This window comes from Protopterus annectens, chromosome 12.part0 (genome assembly GCF_019279795.1).
Source record: "Protopterus annectens isolate FY-2018-M chromosome 12.part0, PAN1.0, whole genome shotgun sequence".
Classification (NCBI taxonomy): Eukaryota; Metazoa; Chordata; order Ceratodontiformes; family Protopteridae; genus Protopterus; species Protopterus annectens.
In genome coordinates, this window is record NC_056746.1 from 1375686374 (window position 1) to 1375703069 (window position 16696).

General features: G+C 42.7%; 1 protein-coding gene across 1 annotated transcript in view; it reads right to left on the reverse strand.

Moving 5' to 3' along the window:
• Positions 1-16696, reverse strand: part of SDCBP2 (syndecan binding protein 2) — a 256656-nt gene that overhangs the window by 172173 nt on the left and 67787 nt on the right. Inside the window, exon 3 of the mRNA XM_044090435.1 lies at positions 8379-8466. Within this exon, the coding sequence (XP_043946370.1) occupies positions 8379-8466 (88 nt within the window). The remainder of the gene's footprint in view (positions 1-8378; positions 8467-16696) is intronic.

Consider the following 16696-nt stretch of genomic DNA (forward strand, 5'->3'; position numbering starts at 1 on the left):
GATTCTCCAGTACAGGTTTCATCAAACGATTCTTTAGAGTCTTTTAACCTAATGTTGCTTACATGTTTTGAAATGCATTCCTTAAACTGACGATTAGTCTTGCCAACATAAGAACTGAATAAAACACAGCAAGCAGCATAAACAACAATGTGAAGTTGTTCTATCTCGCCGTTTTGTTCTTACACGTGGGTTTGGAGCAGATCCCTCGGCTCAGAGTCAGCCGCTTTTCAAACTCAGACTCTCAGAGAAGCTAGAGACCTAGTGTATATCCCATGATGCTCTACTGTAAATCTCCAGATCTAGTTTGCCGCTGCAATGGATCTACAGCTCGGAGGAAGCTCGGGCCAGTGACTTATTTTTCTATATTTACAGAGAATTTGTGTGGATAATTTTATCTTGTATGGTTAAAATAGATGTGTTTTTTCTATAGTATTAGGGTATAGTTAGTTTAGATCTAGTTTCTCTAAGGTTTTTCTAGGCCTCTCATCTGTTTGGGCGTGACAGGGCTCTGTCAGCTCTTGTGTGTGTGCACTTCTGTCACCTTTAAATAATGAGACAGAGAGAGACAGAGAGAGACATTTACATATATCCAGTTGAGGCTTAGTTCATATTTAATGACTATAAGATAACTGGTGTGTTGTTACTTCTTTGGCTTAATATTGAGATTCAGGGACCTGAATTTATATTGTTTAAGATGTCAGAAAAACAAAAGTCAGGATTTAAAAGGTGTGAGTGTGGTCAAAAAATGTCTGTTACAGAACCACTCCAACTGCGTGTACTTGTTTGGGTTCTGTTCATTTGTAGGAGGTGTGCTCTGCCACTCCTTTAGCGCCAGGGTTCTTTTGGAAACACGCAGGAAGCTGGTAGATAGGGGACTCCTGAAGCCTGAATTTCAGGCTACATTGGACAAGGCCGACCTTTCTTCCAAGGCTTCGAAGGGGTCGAAGTCATCCAAGGGGTCCTTGGAGCCCAAGGTCATTGGCTCTGAGCCCCTCTGGTATGGTTTGTTCATCGGCTCCACAGCCCTCAGAGCAGTGTATCGATGCTTTACCTCAGAGCCCAGTTGTGGAACCGATATTGGAGACTCCTCAGTCTCCAATTCTTCAATCGGTACCATCTTCGGCTCCTTCGACCCATCCCTCGACACATTCTTCGAGGCTTTCTGATGTGGACCTGGACTGAGTGGTTAAGAGGCTGTTAGAGAACCTGGTTCTGGCCAAAATGCTGTCTGCTTTGAGCCACTCTGCTTCGAAGCCTGAAATCTCAGCCCTAATTTCTCCTCCTCCTCCAAAGCCAATCGAGCTCTCCGAGCTGGGGTGGACAGAACTGATGTTGGTAGAGCCCTCTGAGCCGAGGTTTGATCCACCTCCCTCAGCTCCATCGACCTTGATCTCCTCGGTTCTGACCGGGGAGTCTCAGGGCAGACCGTCCCTTGCTGGCTCCAGGGTGGAGAGTCTGACTAATACTTCGGTTCCAACCCGTCCCCTCGGGGCTTCGGTGCAGGTGGCTTCGGCTCTGTCCTCTGGACTGGAGCAGGGTGTCTCAGCTCGGGGAGAGCTGCCAGCCTCTTCGGAGCCGACAGTCTTCTCAGACCGGGATTCTGGTGCCTTCGATGCCATGAGGAAGGTCATGTCTGTTAAGACCACTACCTCCTCAGATCTTTCTTCCCCTCCTCCTAAAGGGCCTTGTTCTACCTCTTCCCCACAGGTCCCTACCAAGCGTCGAGATCCAGGGCCTCCGATATTCCCAGTGGGTGGCCCCTCCTCTACAGGGACTTCACCGGACACGCCCACCGATGAAGTACCTAGGAAGAGACTGTGCAAGAGGAGGCACTTTGATTCCACACAGGAATCCCTGACATCAGATACCGACTTGGAGGAATCAGAAGGGTCCCCACGATCCCCCTCAGAGGATGTCTCATTTGCAGACATATTGGAGTTCTTAAGACAGAGTGGTGATTGGCAGTCCCTTGCCCCTACTGAGAGGAAGTCAGTACTCCTGAAGGCATTTGGGTCTCAACCATCCACCTCCTGGGTTACCCTGCCCTTCAATGAACTGATGGATCTGGTTGCTCGAAGGGCGTGTGAGTCCCCTGATTCAGTGGAACTGGTCCCTTGGAGGCCCAACAAGTTTATTACTTCCCCTACTGACCAGGCCTTTCTTACCAAGGGAGTCACGGTTGATGCCATAGTGGTGGTGGCAGCCACCAAGAAAGAGAAGTCGGAAACCTCTTCTTCTGTCCATCCTCCTTATAGGGATTCTAGGATGATGGACAGGTATGGGAAATGCATATTTAGTTCTGCAGCATTTTCCATGAGATTGCTCAACTACCTGACCCATTTTACCTGCCTTCAACGAGATCTCCTTAAAGAGCTGGGAGATACTCTCCAGGGTAACACAGCTGATGCAGTTTCTGAGGTGGTGACTGCACAACTAAAACACCCTCAATTCTATAGTAAACTCATCCATGCGACTCATTTCTTATGCTGCCGATGGATCGAATAGGGCGGCAGGCTCAGCGATAGCTCTTCTGAGACAGTCCTGGATGCGCCTTTGCGGAAGCCTTCAAATCTTCCTTCATCAATACCCCATTCGATGGTTCCACCTTATTCGGGCCTAAAGTTAAGGAGACGCTTACTAGGTGTGAACAAGAAGGAAAGACCGTCTGCTCTACGAGTCAGCTTTTCCACTCCAATTAGACCGTACCCCAGGGCAATGAAGTGGAAAAATGTGGTTCCAAAAGCCCCAAGGAGTTTTCCAAAACACACCTACAGATACCCCCTTCTAGGGGTAGAGGAGGGGGGTAAAAATGGAAGACGCTGTCCAAACGGCAGAGGCGGTCCACAAAACCAGGGTGACAGGGAGCAGTTCTCTAGTAAGCCCCATCAGCGTTCCTGAAAGGAAATCTGGCTGTCCTTCTCTGGAGGCAGTCGGGGGTCACTTGGCTTTATATCCAAATGCCTGGCTAAACATTACAACGGATTCTTGGGTAAAAAGCATCATTGCCAGAGGTTACTACATTCCCTTTACAACCCCCCCCCCCCCATGTGTACAAGGATCCCAGATGTTCCACCCAGTCTGAGAAAGCTAGCTGCCATAGAAATCCAAAACCCACTAGACAAGAGTCATAGGATCCGGAACTTACTCAAGGTTCTTTTTAGTTCCAAAGAAAACAGGGGACTGGAGGCCCATACTAGACCTCAGCAAACTCAACACCTTCATCAAGAAGGAAAAGGTTCCGGATGGTCACGCTTCAATAGATTCGTCCGTTCTTAGAAATGGGTGATTGGATGTGCTCTATAGATCTAGGATGCTTACTACATCAAAATGGACAGATCATCCAGAGATCACCTGCGTTTCCAGCTAGGGGCCAGTCATTACCAATTCAGAGCCCTGCCCTTTGGTGTCACAGCCCCCAGAGTGTTCACCAAATGTATGGCAGTGGTCACTGCTCAGAGACATTTAGGATTCCGGGTGTTTCCATATCTGGACGACTGGCTCCTCACCGCCACCTCTAGGCATCAACTAATCCAAGCAAGAGACACCACCACCTTTGTACCCAGTTGGGCATAAACTTCGAAAAATCTGCGTTACCGCCCTCGCAGCATATTACCTTTACAGGAGCAGAGCTAGACACCGTCAATTCAAGGATCAGGTTGCCTCAAGCAAGAATCATATCTCTAAAAAGTCAATTGTTCAGTCTGTTGACCCAAAACAAAGCTCCTGCGTCCCAGATACTGCAGCTATTAGGCACAATGGCAGCCACACTGATAGCAGTCCCATTAGGGTGCATTGCAGATACTCCAGTGGCTACTCTTCGCACAATGGTCTTACCAACGACTGCCCATGTCACACGAGATTCTGTTAACAAATCTTTGCAAGAAGGATCTCAATTGGTGGTTGAACAGTGACCACTTAGTAGTCGGGACGTCCCTTTGTTCTTCCCCAACCCACAGCCACAGTGACCACGGATGCTTCAATGATAGGGTGGGGGGGGGGGCTATTTCAGGGAAAGCCTGTCCAAGGTACTTGGTCAAGCATGGAATCACATTTGCATATAAATGTCCTGGAGCTGAGAGCATGTTCCTGGCACTGAAACACTTTCACGACAGTCTTCTTCCAGGTACAATTGCTATTCAGACAGACATGTTGGTAGTCTGGTACATCAACAAGCAAGGGGGAACCAGATCGTATCCCTTATGCAGAGAGGCCCTAAGAATTTGGCAATGGGCTGTATCCACCAGACGCTTTCTAATAGCAATGCACATCCCGGGGTCATCCAACGTGATAGCGGACAAGCTGAGCAGGGCCATCCTGTTGCCTCACGAGTGGTCCCTCAAACAACAGGCGTCAGACAAGATTTTCCACAGATGGGGCCAGCCTTGCTGCAATCTATTTGCATCTCCGATGAATGCCAAATGCAGCAGCTACTTTGCCCTTTTATCCCCCACCGGTGAGCAACCAGAGGGACGCGCTCATACACGATTGGCCCCCGGGCCTCCTATATGCCTTCCCGCCAATTCCCCTAATCCCCAAATTTATACAGAAAGCCAAAAGTCTGGGAAGGACTGTGATTTTGATCGCCCCCCCGACTTGCCATAGTCAGATTTGGTTCCCCTTCCTGCAGAAACATCGAGTGGAAGAACCATGGACTCTGGACCCAGTGCCAGACCTTCTGACTCATTCGTCGGGAGTTCTTCATCCCTCCCTCATCTCCCTAAAACTTGACAGCTTGGCTGCTCCAATTCCCATATTAGCCAGGTCTCAAGATTTGTCTCCCGCGGTCCAACATATTATAGTTTCCTCTTATAAACTGTCTACCAGGAAGCTATATAATAGCAAATTTGTTCACTGGGCTTCTCATCACAACATTGACCCTTATGTGGCACCTATTCATACCATCTTAGAGTTCTTGTCTTTGTTCTATGATGGCGCAGCTGCTGCCACCACAAGAGTTCAATTGGCTGCAATTTCCAATTTTCATGTAGGGTTTAACAAGTCTAACATAATGTCCCATAGACTATGTAAGGCCTTCTTGAAAGGGACCCATCTCAGACCACCTATCAGACACCCTGTATCTTCCTGGAATTTGAATCTTGTTTTATCCCAATTGATGCTTGCCCCTTTCGAACCAGCCTCATCCTGTCACTTAAAGTTTCTGTCCTGGAAAACTTTATTTCTGGTAGCCATTCCATCTGCACGTAGGGTCTCCGAACTTCAAGCCTTATCCTCCAAGCCCCCATATTTTATTTTTCACCCTGATAGGGTGCGTCTCAGGACAAACCCTACCTTTCTCCCCAAGGTCTGTTCAGAAACCAACTTAAATCAGTCCATTGAGTTTCCAACCTTCTTTAGACACCATACCAACAGACTGGAATATATGTTACACAAGCTTGATGTACACAGACAACTGAGATTCTACCTGGATAGAACGAAAGACTTCAGACAATCGGATCAACTCGGTCTCTTACGCAGAGAATAAGAAAGGTTCTACAGTATCAAAAAATCACATTATCCAAGTGGGCTTTCTGACTGCATTAAATTCATTTATTCCTCCACTTATCAGCCATTACCGACTAACGTCAAAGCCCATTCTACCCGGGCTGTTTCTACATAATTAGCTCATGCAACTCATTTGCCCTTGGATACCATCTGTGCAGCTGCCACGTGGTCAAAACCTCACACGTTTATCACTCATTACAAAGTGGATAGGACCTCCAGGGACAGGGCTTCCTTTGGTTCCACTGTGCTCAGGAATGTTCTCCCATGAACCACCCAGGATTAGGGTGCTTGGGACGCTACCCACGTGCAAGAACAAAACGGTAAGATAGAACAACTTCACATAAAGAAGTTATGTCCTTACCATAACGTTCCATGCGAGTTGTTCATCTCGCCTTTTTGTTCTTATATTCCCACCCACCTCCCCCCTCCTGTTGAGAAAGATGGTTGCCTTGGTGGATTGGTCGAGTTTTGTCAGCCCGTCTTCTTGGACAGACTTTCTTCCTTCTACAAACATATAGCTACCTAGATAGGTAGGTACTATAGTTCTCTTTCTTCCTGTAGGCCGTCTTTGGTTGAGGCATACTAGATCTGGGGATTTACAGTAGAGCATCATGGGATACACACTAGGTTTCGAGCTTCTCTGAGAGTCTGAGCTTGAAAAGCGGCCGAGTCGAGGGATTGGCTCCGAACCCACGTGTAAGAACAAAAAGGCGAGATGAACAACTCACATGGAACGTTATGGTAAGGACATAACTTCTTTTTTCTGGTCCTGCAGTCTGCACAAGACCTCAGCTTGTATATTTTGCCATTCACTGGATGTACAAAAACATCTGAAGTTAAAATATATTTACAACAGGTGCACGTATGGCATGGAAAAGTTATTTTGTTGGAAATTGGCTTAAATCTGGTCAAAGAGCCAGTAAATAAAATCTGCTTTAAGTTCTTACAATTCCTACATGAGAAATACTGTCACCAACAATTCTAATGTTTTAATCGCTAGTGAAAATACACCAATTATGTTTAACATTACATAACTGTTGTGCATCAGTAGCGTTTTTCAAAATTAACCTATTACTATGTAACCAGTTGTGACGATAGTCAAATGATGCAGAGTGTCCACTTGAAGTTTGCTGCTCCTCTGGATGTTCTTCAAACATCCTTTCAACTTCATTGGTCATATCCTCTTTCAAAAAAGATGTTCTTAACTATAGCATTTGCTGCTGTATAATCATTTTCATCTGTGTGCAGTCGTTGCTCGTAGAAGTTGCCCTTTAACTATATTACACTAAATACACAGTGGATGCATACTGTTACTGTGAACTTAAAGCAAATTTTATGTATATACCTTATCTGCTGTATGCATGTATATATTATTATAGTCGGTGTTACTACCTATACCGTAAATTAAAGCTGAAAATTCTGATACATGCAAGCTTTACATGCTGTACATACCATGTTCTACTGATGCATCCGAGCTTAACATGCTATAAACACTATAAAGTATCGTATGTATTGTGATGATCACTTGTTCTATAAATCGCCCCAGGTGCTCCAACACATTGTTACTCTTACCTCATTCAAATAAACATAATGTGGAGCTTCTCTCTCTGGGCCTCCACTGAAAAGGGGCTTTGCACACTTGGATCTACCTGATAAGTAAATAAAACAAACTCAAGTAAAATAATTTACATTTCAAACACCTACAAGTCCATCTCTCACTGGCCTGTAATGTACAAGCAGATCAAGAGTTCAGAGATAGAATGTCAAAGCTGGGTCTTGTTTTTTTTTGTAAAGAGGGATGGTCCAAATGCAATGGCACCTCCTAGGAGCTGCAGGAAGTGTAGCGCTTGCTGCTGCATTGACACATACAGGCACAAGACTAGAAGCTGAAGTGAAACATTACAGTGGTTCCAATGCATGTGTGATCAGAAGAAAGGATAACAGTCCATGCTGAAAGTGCCCTTCCTGCTGAGCCATAACATGAAACCGATGTCAATGTAAAACGTTTAGATGGGGCAGGGCTAATACAACAACTGTATTGATGTACTGGTGTATCAGGAAGTCTTAGAAGTTAAGAAGGGCTACTTGTAAGGTTTTAATGAAAAGATTCTCTGAAAAAAAGAAGGTCACCAATGTAATTTAAAAGCCATGACATATATTACACCTATACTTAATGAAGGTTCTAGAAAAGAAATAGAAAAAAAATTAAATAAAATGGAGTGTTAGTTTCTGGTAGGTGAAGGCTGACCAATACATTACTGCTCAGTTTTGTATGTGGCTGATCTTCAGTAGTGACGTACTATTTTATCTACTGTTTTTATATGGTTTTTTTTGCACACAGCTGTGCTAGCCTCTCTGCATTATGCCACACATGGTATGACAAAAGGTGGACTATAGATAGATATAGTTCCACAGCATGAACTTGTTCCACATTGCTTCTGCACCATTTATTGCAGATACTTCACTTGGACTTCTACTTTCCAGGTTCAAAACAAACCTTAAACTAGCTGCCAATCCAAGTGCACATCACTAACTGGTAGACCAGGTGAATTCACAATGAAAGCATCCTGCCACATAGTATAATGAGACCGGCACTCATGCTTCATTTTATAACTACCGCTGAACTAAAAGTGACCTCACACTTCTTTGTTTCCACTTTCTCTGGCATGTGGATACCTACAGTACTTTTGCAAAACCTAAAAAAGTTGAACTCCAGCATAATTTATACCCCCAACAGAACACACACACACACACACACACACACACACACACACACACACACACACACACACACACACACACACACACACACACACACACACACACACACACACACACACACACACACACACACACACACACACACACACACTTACCTCCTCCACTCAGAGCTTCTTCTGGGATAGCAGCAACTGCATCAATGGCTGGGACAGCAGGAACAGTAGCAACATAATTTGTCTGAGCCTGGAAGAGAGAAAGAACTTTTTTTTTTAAGCTGCCGAATAAACTTTAAAGCAGTAATGCAGTCAAGCAGAAAAAATAATTCAACAAGAGAGTCTATTCTGACCAATGACATGGCTGCAGTACTTAAAACCCACAGAAGCTAACCACAGGATAGCAGACACCAGTTTCTGAAATGATGCACCTTATGTGCGCACAGACTGACAAATGGCACAAAGTCACAGCAAAACAAGAGAGCGATATCACACGAAAATGTGCACACCACAGGTCTACTTTATGATCTAGATCTACCAAAATGTCGAACCTCAAAACAGCAAAAGAAAATCACAAACACTTAAAATTTCTTGAAAGTGTAAAATGTTGAATCTGAGATTTTCGAAATGGAAGTCTTCCACAGTGTAGATCTAAATTGGACGGTGTTCCTTTAAGGGGTAGCAGTTTGTCAAAAATAGCTATGGCAGCCATTACTTTGTGATGTTGTGAAGCTTACAGAAGGTATGGAGTATTTTAGTTGCTTTAAATTTATAGTAAGTGTGCTATGTAATCTGAGTGTGTAAATGACGTTTGTTTTTATTGTGAGTGGTGAAATGTTGAAGAGCTACGTCATTTATCTTTATATAGGGGGTTTTGTGTTGAAAATTAAATTGCAAAGCGCATAATGGTATATTTACAGTTTTTTTTTTGGCAGTGCGATCTCGGAGTTGATATACTTAATTTGCAGGGGGTGTGGGGGTGCAGCCCCCACATGGTAGAGATGTAGACAGTTTTGTTTTGTGGTGTGTTTTTTTATTGGAGGGAGGTAGGTTATATTTGCGTTATGTTTTTCGATCTTTCGAGACTCAAATCTTGTAAGGTTTCAGGATATGTTTTCGTCTCGCTATTTTGAGGGTTGACATTTCGTGATTACAAAGTAGATCCGCACACAAATACATATGCACAAAGGTATGTAATTAGAAAACTTTAGGGAGCTAAAATTACTCACTTTTAAATGTTACAATAGTCTTGCCTTGTATGCAGGTTCACAGGACAGTACAAATGCACAAAAAAAAATAAATAAAAAAAAAATAGCAAAAATACAATTGCTTCCACACTTGTCACCTTAGCTCTCAGAGTTGTGATTAAAATAAAAGAATTCAGAATACAAGCACTCATGGAAGCATGTTGGGTGAAGGATGTGGACATCTAATGCTAAATTAAAAGTTAAGAATGTTGGTGTTATTTACTGAACTATACTTCTCCTGCATTTATGTACTCTGATGTCAGCATCCCCAGTACATTACATTTGCCCGATGATAGGAGGAGAGAGTAAACCTATTCATCTGCTTGTTTTGTGCATTTTATATTTTGCTGCCCCACCATCCTTCACCTTCCCCATTCACCTGCTCCACACTCCCTTAAATATTCTCGTCAGTTCCAACTCAACCACCCTTTTGACCAATCCATTCAAATAGGCTGCAATCCTATCTGTGCAGAAGTACTTTCAGAGAGCCACAGTATAAATTAGCCTTTTCAGGAAAGGGGGGGGCACATGTCAGACTGTTCAGGATTACCCCTTAAAGTCTCCTTGTTGTGATCTTGGGCACATCACATGCCCCTTCCCCAAACACACACACTCTCCTGGACTTCGGCAGCAGTGTATGCAGCCCAAATTGCTTCAACTAGCTAGACAAACTTGTCTGATGACCAGTATGAAATGGCTGCTTACAATTCTGCTTGAAATCTCAATCAGGTCACATTTTTTCACAAAACTACGATTGGAGTTAATTTCCCATCAGAGCATTTGCTGCCCTGGAACTGCTGAAAGTTTCTTGTTCTAAATTAGGATTATTTTATTAACTTCCAGTATGCATGCTACTACCTATAGACTAGATCCTAGCACCACCAAGCTAGCGAACAGTCTGGTGGTGCCGGGCATTGTACTTCGCAATGCCACACCCTAACAAGGATAGAATACCTCCAACAGTTCTTGGGGTGGGGGGGAACAATTACTGTCATCCATAAAAGGCATCCGATTCGGAGCCTGAGCAACTAGACAGATTTACAGCTTTGTCCCAATACTTCCACCTACTGGCAAGGATATTAGTTACGTGGTATATGTGCAACTGGATCCATAACAGAGGAGCAACACATCCTATCCATTCCACTTAGGGAACACGGTGCAGAGACTGCCCTTGAGCCTACCAAAAAACATGGTAAGGCCAAAGAAAATGGGTCTATATTACATCAACGAACAATTAAATGTTCAAAGCCATAAAGGTAGACCTTTACAGATAGAACATTGAAGTGTTCAAAAAGGTTTAAAAATTACAGGGGGGCAAGCCCCCCTGCACCCCTCACACCCCCCCTACTTAAATATACCAACTCCAAGATTGTGCTACAGTGTAGGGAATGGGAAATTTCCCATTTCCGCACTAGTGCACTGATGTGCAATCTCGGAGTTGGTATATTTAAGTAGCAGGGGATGTGGGAGGTGCAGGGGGGCTTGCCCCCCCCCTAAAACCCTTGTTACTTATTTTTTGATTAATTTTATTACATCTTCAACATTTAAACGTTCGATCTCTAAAGGTCGACCTTTAGAGATTTGAACATTTAATCGTTTGTTGATGTAATATAGACCCAAAGAAACAGCATTTACACTGGTTCATCTTTTATCAGATTTTGTCCGAGCCTTAATCTGAATCCTGGACTGTTTACTGATGTAGTGTACAACAAAAGTGTCCTGCATCTCTGGTATTCAGGTGGGGGCTCTTCCACTTCCTAATCACTCACCTGATACAGACTCTGCAGTACAGTCCCTTGCTGCTCAGCCTATATGCTGTCTGCAAAACATCTGGGATACAGGTCATCAGTATCAGTGCTAAGCAAACTGCTAACAGCTGTGGCTCTTAAGGGTTTACATCTGCTTTAAACAGCTAGTCAGCAGACTGGGAATGCATTAATTGGCATTTAGCAGAAGTTAATTGCCTACAAACCAGTTGCCATGGCTATAAATGCCACTTTACTGGAGTCATATGCATGAAGTGCACTCCAATATCACCTACAGAGAACCATGATGAGCTAGAATTCATGTGAAACAGTTAATAGTCCTTGATTTGTCAAACTGCCAATTACTAAGGGTTCACTTGTTTACACTTAGCACTGCTTAAACAGTTTGTCCCTTCTGTGGGCCTCCTGGTGAAAGAATCTGGACTAATTCAATACCCTGTAGCAGAAGATGATGGGACTACCTACCACTTGCAACTACTCAAAAAGGTGCACTTCAGTATGCAACTAAACAGGCACATTAAATTGGAACATCCAAAGATTTCCCATGTGCCCATCTAAGGACTGAGGTTTGCACTGTGAAGTTCCAGTTCACGGTTTATTTAGCACTAAACAACTTGGGCTCCCCAGCCTACAATCGTGAGCTACTAGCCCGGTAGTGACCATCCCACATCCTGACAGCATGGAGCCGTTAGTGGTTCTAAATGGAAATGTCTGAGAAACGTGTGGGTCTACCAAGGACCACAACTCTGGAAGACTGGTTTTAAACTACCCTTTGGACTAGCACAAAAAGATTAACTGTAGCTTTAATAATCCAATGAGCAGTGAGGATAGTAGTTAGTTTTGTCATGTCCCAATTAAAATTTTATTAGCGCCATTTGTCTTGTCTACCTGTATGTTTATTTGAAAAGTGATTAGGTTTAAACACAAGCATTTGTGAACCTAAAACTCAGTCAAGAGCTTCTCCCTAGAAAACAAACAACTAAAGATGAAGTCATAAAACGGGCCTGGAGTGGAATCAACTCTTCACTTCTGGAGTTTATCCCGATGTGGATACACAACACGCTGCCTTTTTACAACACACTGCCTTTTTACACACTGCTTCTGCTAGTGCAACGCAAGTGTGCTCTCTCTCAGTTCCATTTCTCAGCACGTTCCAGAGTTTTCACCAACTGTACTACTTTGCATTTACACACATCTGTCAACCTCTTGGCACAACAAATCTGGACAAAGCCTAAAATAATGACGGACAAAGACTCAAAAAGAAGAACAGGCTAAAAAATTGTTGGTACTTAATATTAATGCAACCAGATTTCAGACCCGTCATCATTCTTCATTGTTTGTGCAGGTGTTGCTACGTTAACCAAGTACAAGTCTGAGACTGGGGTCAGATTGTATTGGGACTGTAAACAATTTACATTTCCAACCACAGCGGGATTGTATATGGCTGGATGGTTATAAATGCATCCTTTGCATCAGTTCAAGAAGTTAGAAGGTATAGGACCAACATGCATTTCCTCTTGTATATTTTTTATATAAATACTTCAATATAAAGGCTAGCCTTCTTTTAACACATTCAGGAAAAAAACTTTCTGTGCAAATGACAATGCTGCAGACAGCTTCATCAGGGTGAAGCATTTTTACAGTCTTCATTGTCCCGCTTAGCTCAGTCCCTGTTGCAGTAATCCCTACTTATTTTTTGCTATTGTGCACAGCAGTCTTAAAATATCTAAACTCTTTATACAGGGAGACAAATAATGTCCTCAGCCCCATGTCATAGTTAAAATCAAAGATCACCTCTCCTTTTCAACACTCTCTCTGGTGCGACTCTCCCTCCTGGGTCAGTAATGGCTTTCAGGAAGTAATGGCATACCATGGCAAATTACACGATATGGCTGTCCCAGCTCCATGAAAAGCAAGTCACGCACCCTGTCAGGAAGTTTTTTTTTCTCTCCTCTTGTTTCTGTCTGTAGTCCCCCATTCTCAGTTGTTCATATATTTTTGGAACTACTGTGAAGTGCACAACCAAGAAGCTGCAAACATGGCCCAGTTTGTAATCTGGTTGCGATAATACAAGAGTACCAAAACGGTCTTATAAACTTAGAAACTTTGTAGAACAGTTTCTTTTAGCATGCATTTTCTGAAGGATAAAAAGTCTGAATTCAATTGTCTGCAGGGGCGGCCCGTGCTATTGGACTGCCGGACTGCAGCCCCCTCAACTAAAAAATAAAGAAAAATAAAGAAATAAAAATTAAAAAAATTAAAAAAATTGCGGACTTCGCGCATGTGCACTAGTCCGGACTGCTGCCGAGACAATCTGGAGCATGCGCAGATAGTCTCAGCAGCAGCCCTGACTGGGAAACATGAAGAACAGAGCTCCCAGAAGTCTGTGCAGTTTTAAACTGCATAGACTGTCCTGGAACTCGCTGGGAAAACGCGTCAGGGTCGAACTGCAACATCAGCAGTCAGGTGTCTGCTGCAGTCTTGTCGGGGGAAGGATCTCGCGACGGGCAGGGTCGGATTTGCATAGGAGGGATGTGTGTGTGTGTGTGTGTGTGTGTGTGTGTGTGTGTGTGTGTGTGTGAAAAAAGGTGCAATATACTGGTGGTTAGACTCATGGTGGTGGGGTAGGGAATACCGCAGGCTTGAACCCTGTACCTTGCATGCAGGTGTGTTAAAGACCTGACTTCCCTACCCACCACCACTTGTAAAAAAAAAGTGCAGATTTTTGCCTCATATTTGATCTGATCCTCATAATATCTGTGGTTTGTAAATATTACAATGCTTGATATTTGATGGTGCAGTGGTAGCATTGTTGCCTCAGAGCTGCAGGTTCTCAGGTTTGATTTTTGGCTGGGGTGCCTTCTTTGTGGGGGTCTGTATCTTCTCCCTGTGTTTGTGTGGGTTTGCTTTTGTGTCCTCCCATGTTACAAAGACAAGTCTGCATTATTTCTTCCTGGGCCTCTGCTGAAAATTGTTTTTTTTGTTTCAAGTCAGACTGTCCCGATTAACAAATGTTAAATAAAATTGACAGGCATTTGAATTTCAGACTTCAGGTTTCTGAATGTTTAATTCCTTGCATATTTGATGGTGGAGTGGCAGTATTGTTGCCTCACAGCTGTAAGTTTTCTGGTTTGATTCTTGGCTGGGGTGCATTGCGTGTGGAGTCTGCATCTTATCCCTGTGTGTGTGTGGATTTGCTCTGGTTTCCTGCCATTTTACAAAGACATGTGTCTATAGTATTTCTCCCTGGGCCTCTGCTGAAAATTGTTTTTGTTCCATCAGAAGTAAAATTGACAGGCATTTGAATTTCAGATATTCTTCAGAAAATACATAGTAAAACAACTTTTTATTCTAGCAATAAATATATAGTAACACAACCTTTTATTATAGCAATTTTTTAAGTTTATAAGATGACTATTTGAAATTTGTCCTTATTTTTGGGACTGTAATACCCTGTTATTGGCTTTGTCCAGGTTTTTTGTGCTAAGGTTGACAGCTATGGCAAGAACTGAACATGTTTGAGGGCTGTATTCCCTCATTACTGGGTTTGTCCAGGTGTTTTGTGCTAAGAGGTTGACAGCTATGGCGAGAACTGAATTCATTAAATGATAGAGGAAGACTGAAACTTAAATGGCTATCACAAAGCAGCTGATTTGGCGTAGTGGTATGTTGCTCTTGACTGTTTTGCACAGGGACCTTGGCAGTAAAATGTACGGTGGTAACACAGCATTTTTCTTTCACAAAGCAGGTGATTTGGCATAGTGGTATGTTGTTCCGACTCTTTTGCACAGGGACCTTGGCAGTAAAATGTATGGTGGTAACACAGCATTTTATTCTAGCAGCTTTCCAAGATTATACAAGCAATGTTTAATGTGTCCCTGGTTTTTTGCCCTTTTGACCCACCCCAATAAATTTGGCTTTCCAGATTTCTTGTGCTGCGAAGTTGAGATGCAGTTGAGTATTGAGTAGATTTTACAAGGAGCCGAGAGCTGCAGGGGAAGAGAAGTTTAGTGCTGATTATGCCAAGTCAGCTCACATTGCTAATAGCACAACAGGTTGTGTACTTGCTTTTGATGCAGAATGTTGTTGGTTCTACTCCCATAAGGGGTGAATGCTGCTGTACTGAAAGTTAAAATACTAACTATGAGCCTGTTATCAGTTTGCCATCCATTTCCTATTGCAATATTACTAGCTTATTTTTAATGTAATTTAGGCAATTTATTCCTCAGGGGCATCATACACTATTTTTCGATGAAACCATGAAATATAAAGGTGATTGCTAGCAGCAATCTCTTCATTACAGATTTATTTAATGTGGAATTATTTAGATGACTTTTTTACTACTTTAGAGATTGCGCATATTTACTGATAATGGTTGACTGTAGAAGTTTGAGTAGACTTTTATGATGGAAATGTTCTGAATTAGGCAGTTTTGTCATTGGTGCATGCGCTTTGTTTCATTGTTTACTGGAAAAATGTTCAAAGCAATAGGAAGGTGTATCAAAGAGCACATGTATGTTTCATATGCAAGGGGCCTATGATTTGAAAACAGCCCAGAATTAATCTTCATCTGCCACGGGTAAAATGTATTTTCTTTGAATGTGGGTTTCAATGTTGTTTCAATGAATGTGAGTTTCAATGGCAGAGAAGTTTTAATGCCAAGTTTGTTTAGCAGATGCCTTAGTGTTTGTGATGTAAAATGCAAAATAAAACTTTCAAAATTAAGTTCAAATCATCATAGAAGTAAATCAGTATGCACATTAGTGTTTATGGTAAATGGAGTGAAACAGCCAAGTAATGGATCATTGGAATGGCTGCAGGGGGAGGCTCCATTCGACCATGGTTTTGTGAGGGGGAAGGGCGGCAAACTAGGCAGCCAGAGCTGAACCATACCTCCCAACTGTCCAGATTTTCAAAGAATGAATAGATTTTTTGCTTCTTCTATTTGGTTTGTTCCTCAAAATTTGTGGTTTTCTGGCAAATCATTTAGGAATTAAGTCACTAATGACACACTGAGTTTCAGACTTCATAACCTTCAGAAAATGCATGCTAAAGTAAGACTTGTTCTATCAACTGTCTAAGTTTATACAAGAGCAATTTTAGTACTGTTTATATGTTCCCCCAATATATTTGGCCTTGTCCTGATTTATTGCATTAAGAGGTACATGCAAATAAATTGCTTTATAGAATTAGGCATAACCAAACCTCTCAACTGTCCCTAATTTTGGCTCAAAATGTTGCTCTTCCCCTAATGATCCCTCTGCAAAATAGCAATTTTGGAAGAAAACATGAAGGGTTCATAATTAAGAAATAACTGTAATAATCCGTTAGATTACTTTTATTTCAGAAATGCATGTATATTCTTTTATTTTGTCAGCTGCTCAAGTTAGCGGTACTAATATTAAAGTGTCCCTTCTTTGACAGGTTCCCAGCTGTATTGTGTTGCTATTTTATATTTTTACATCAC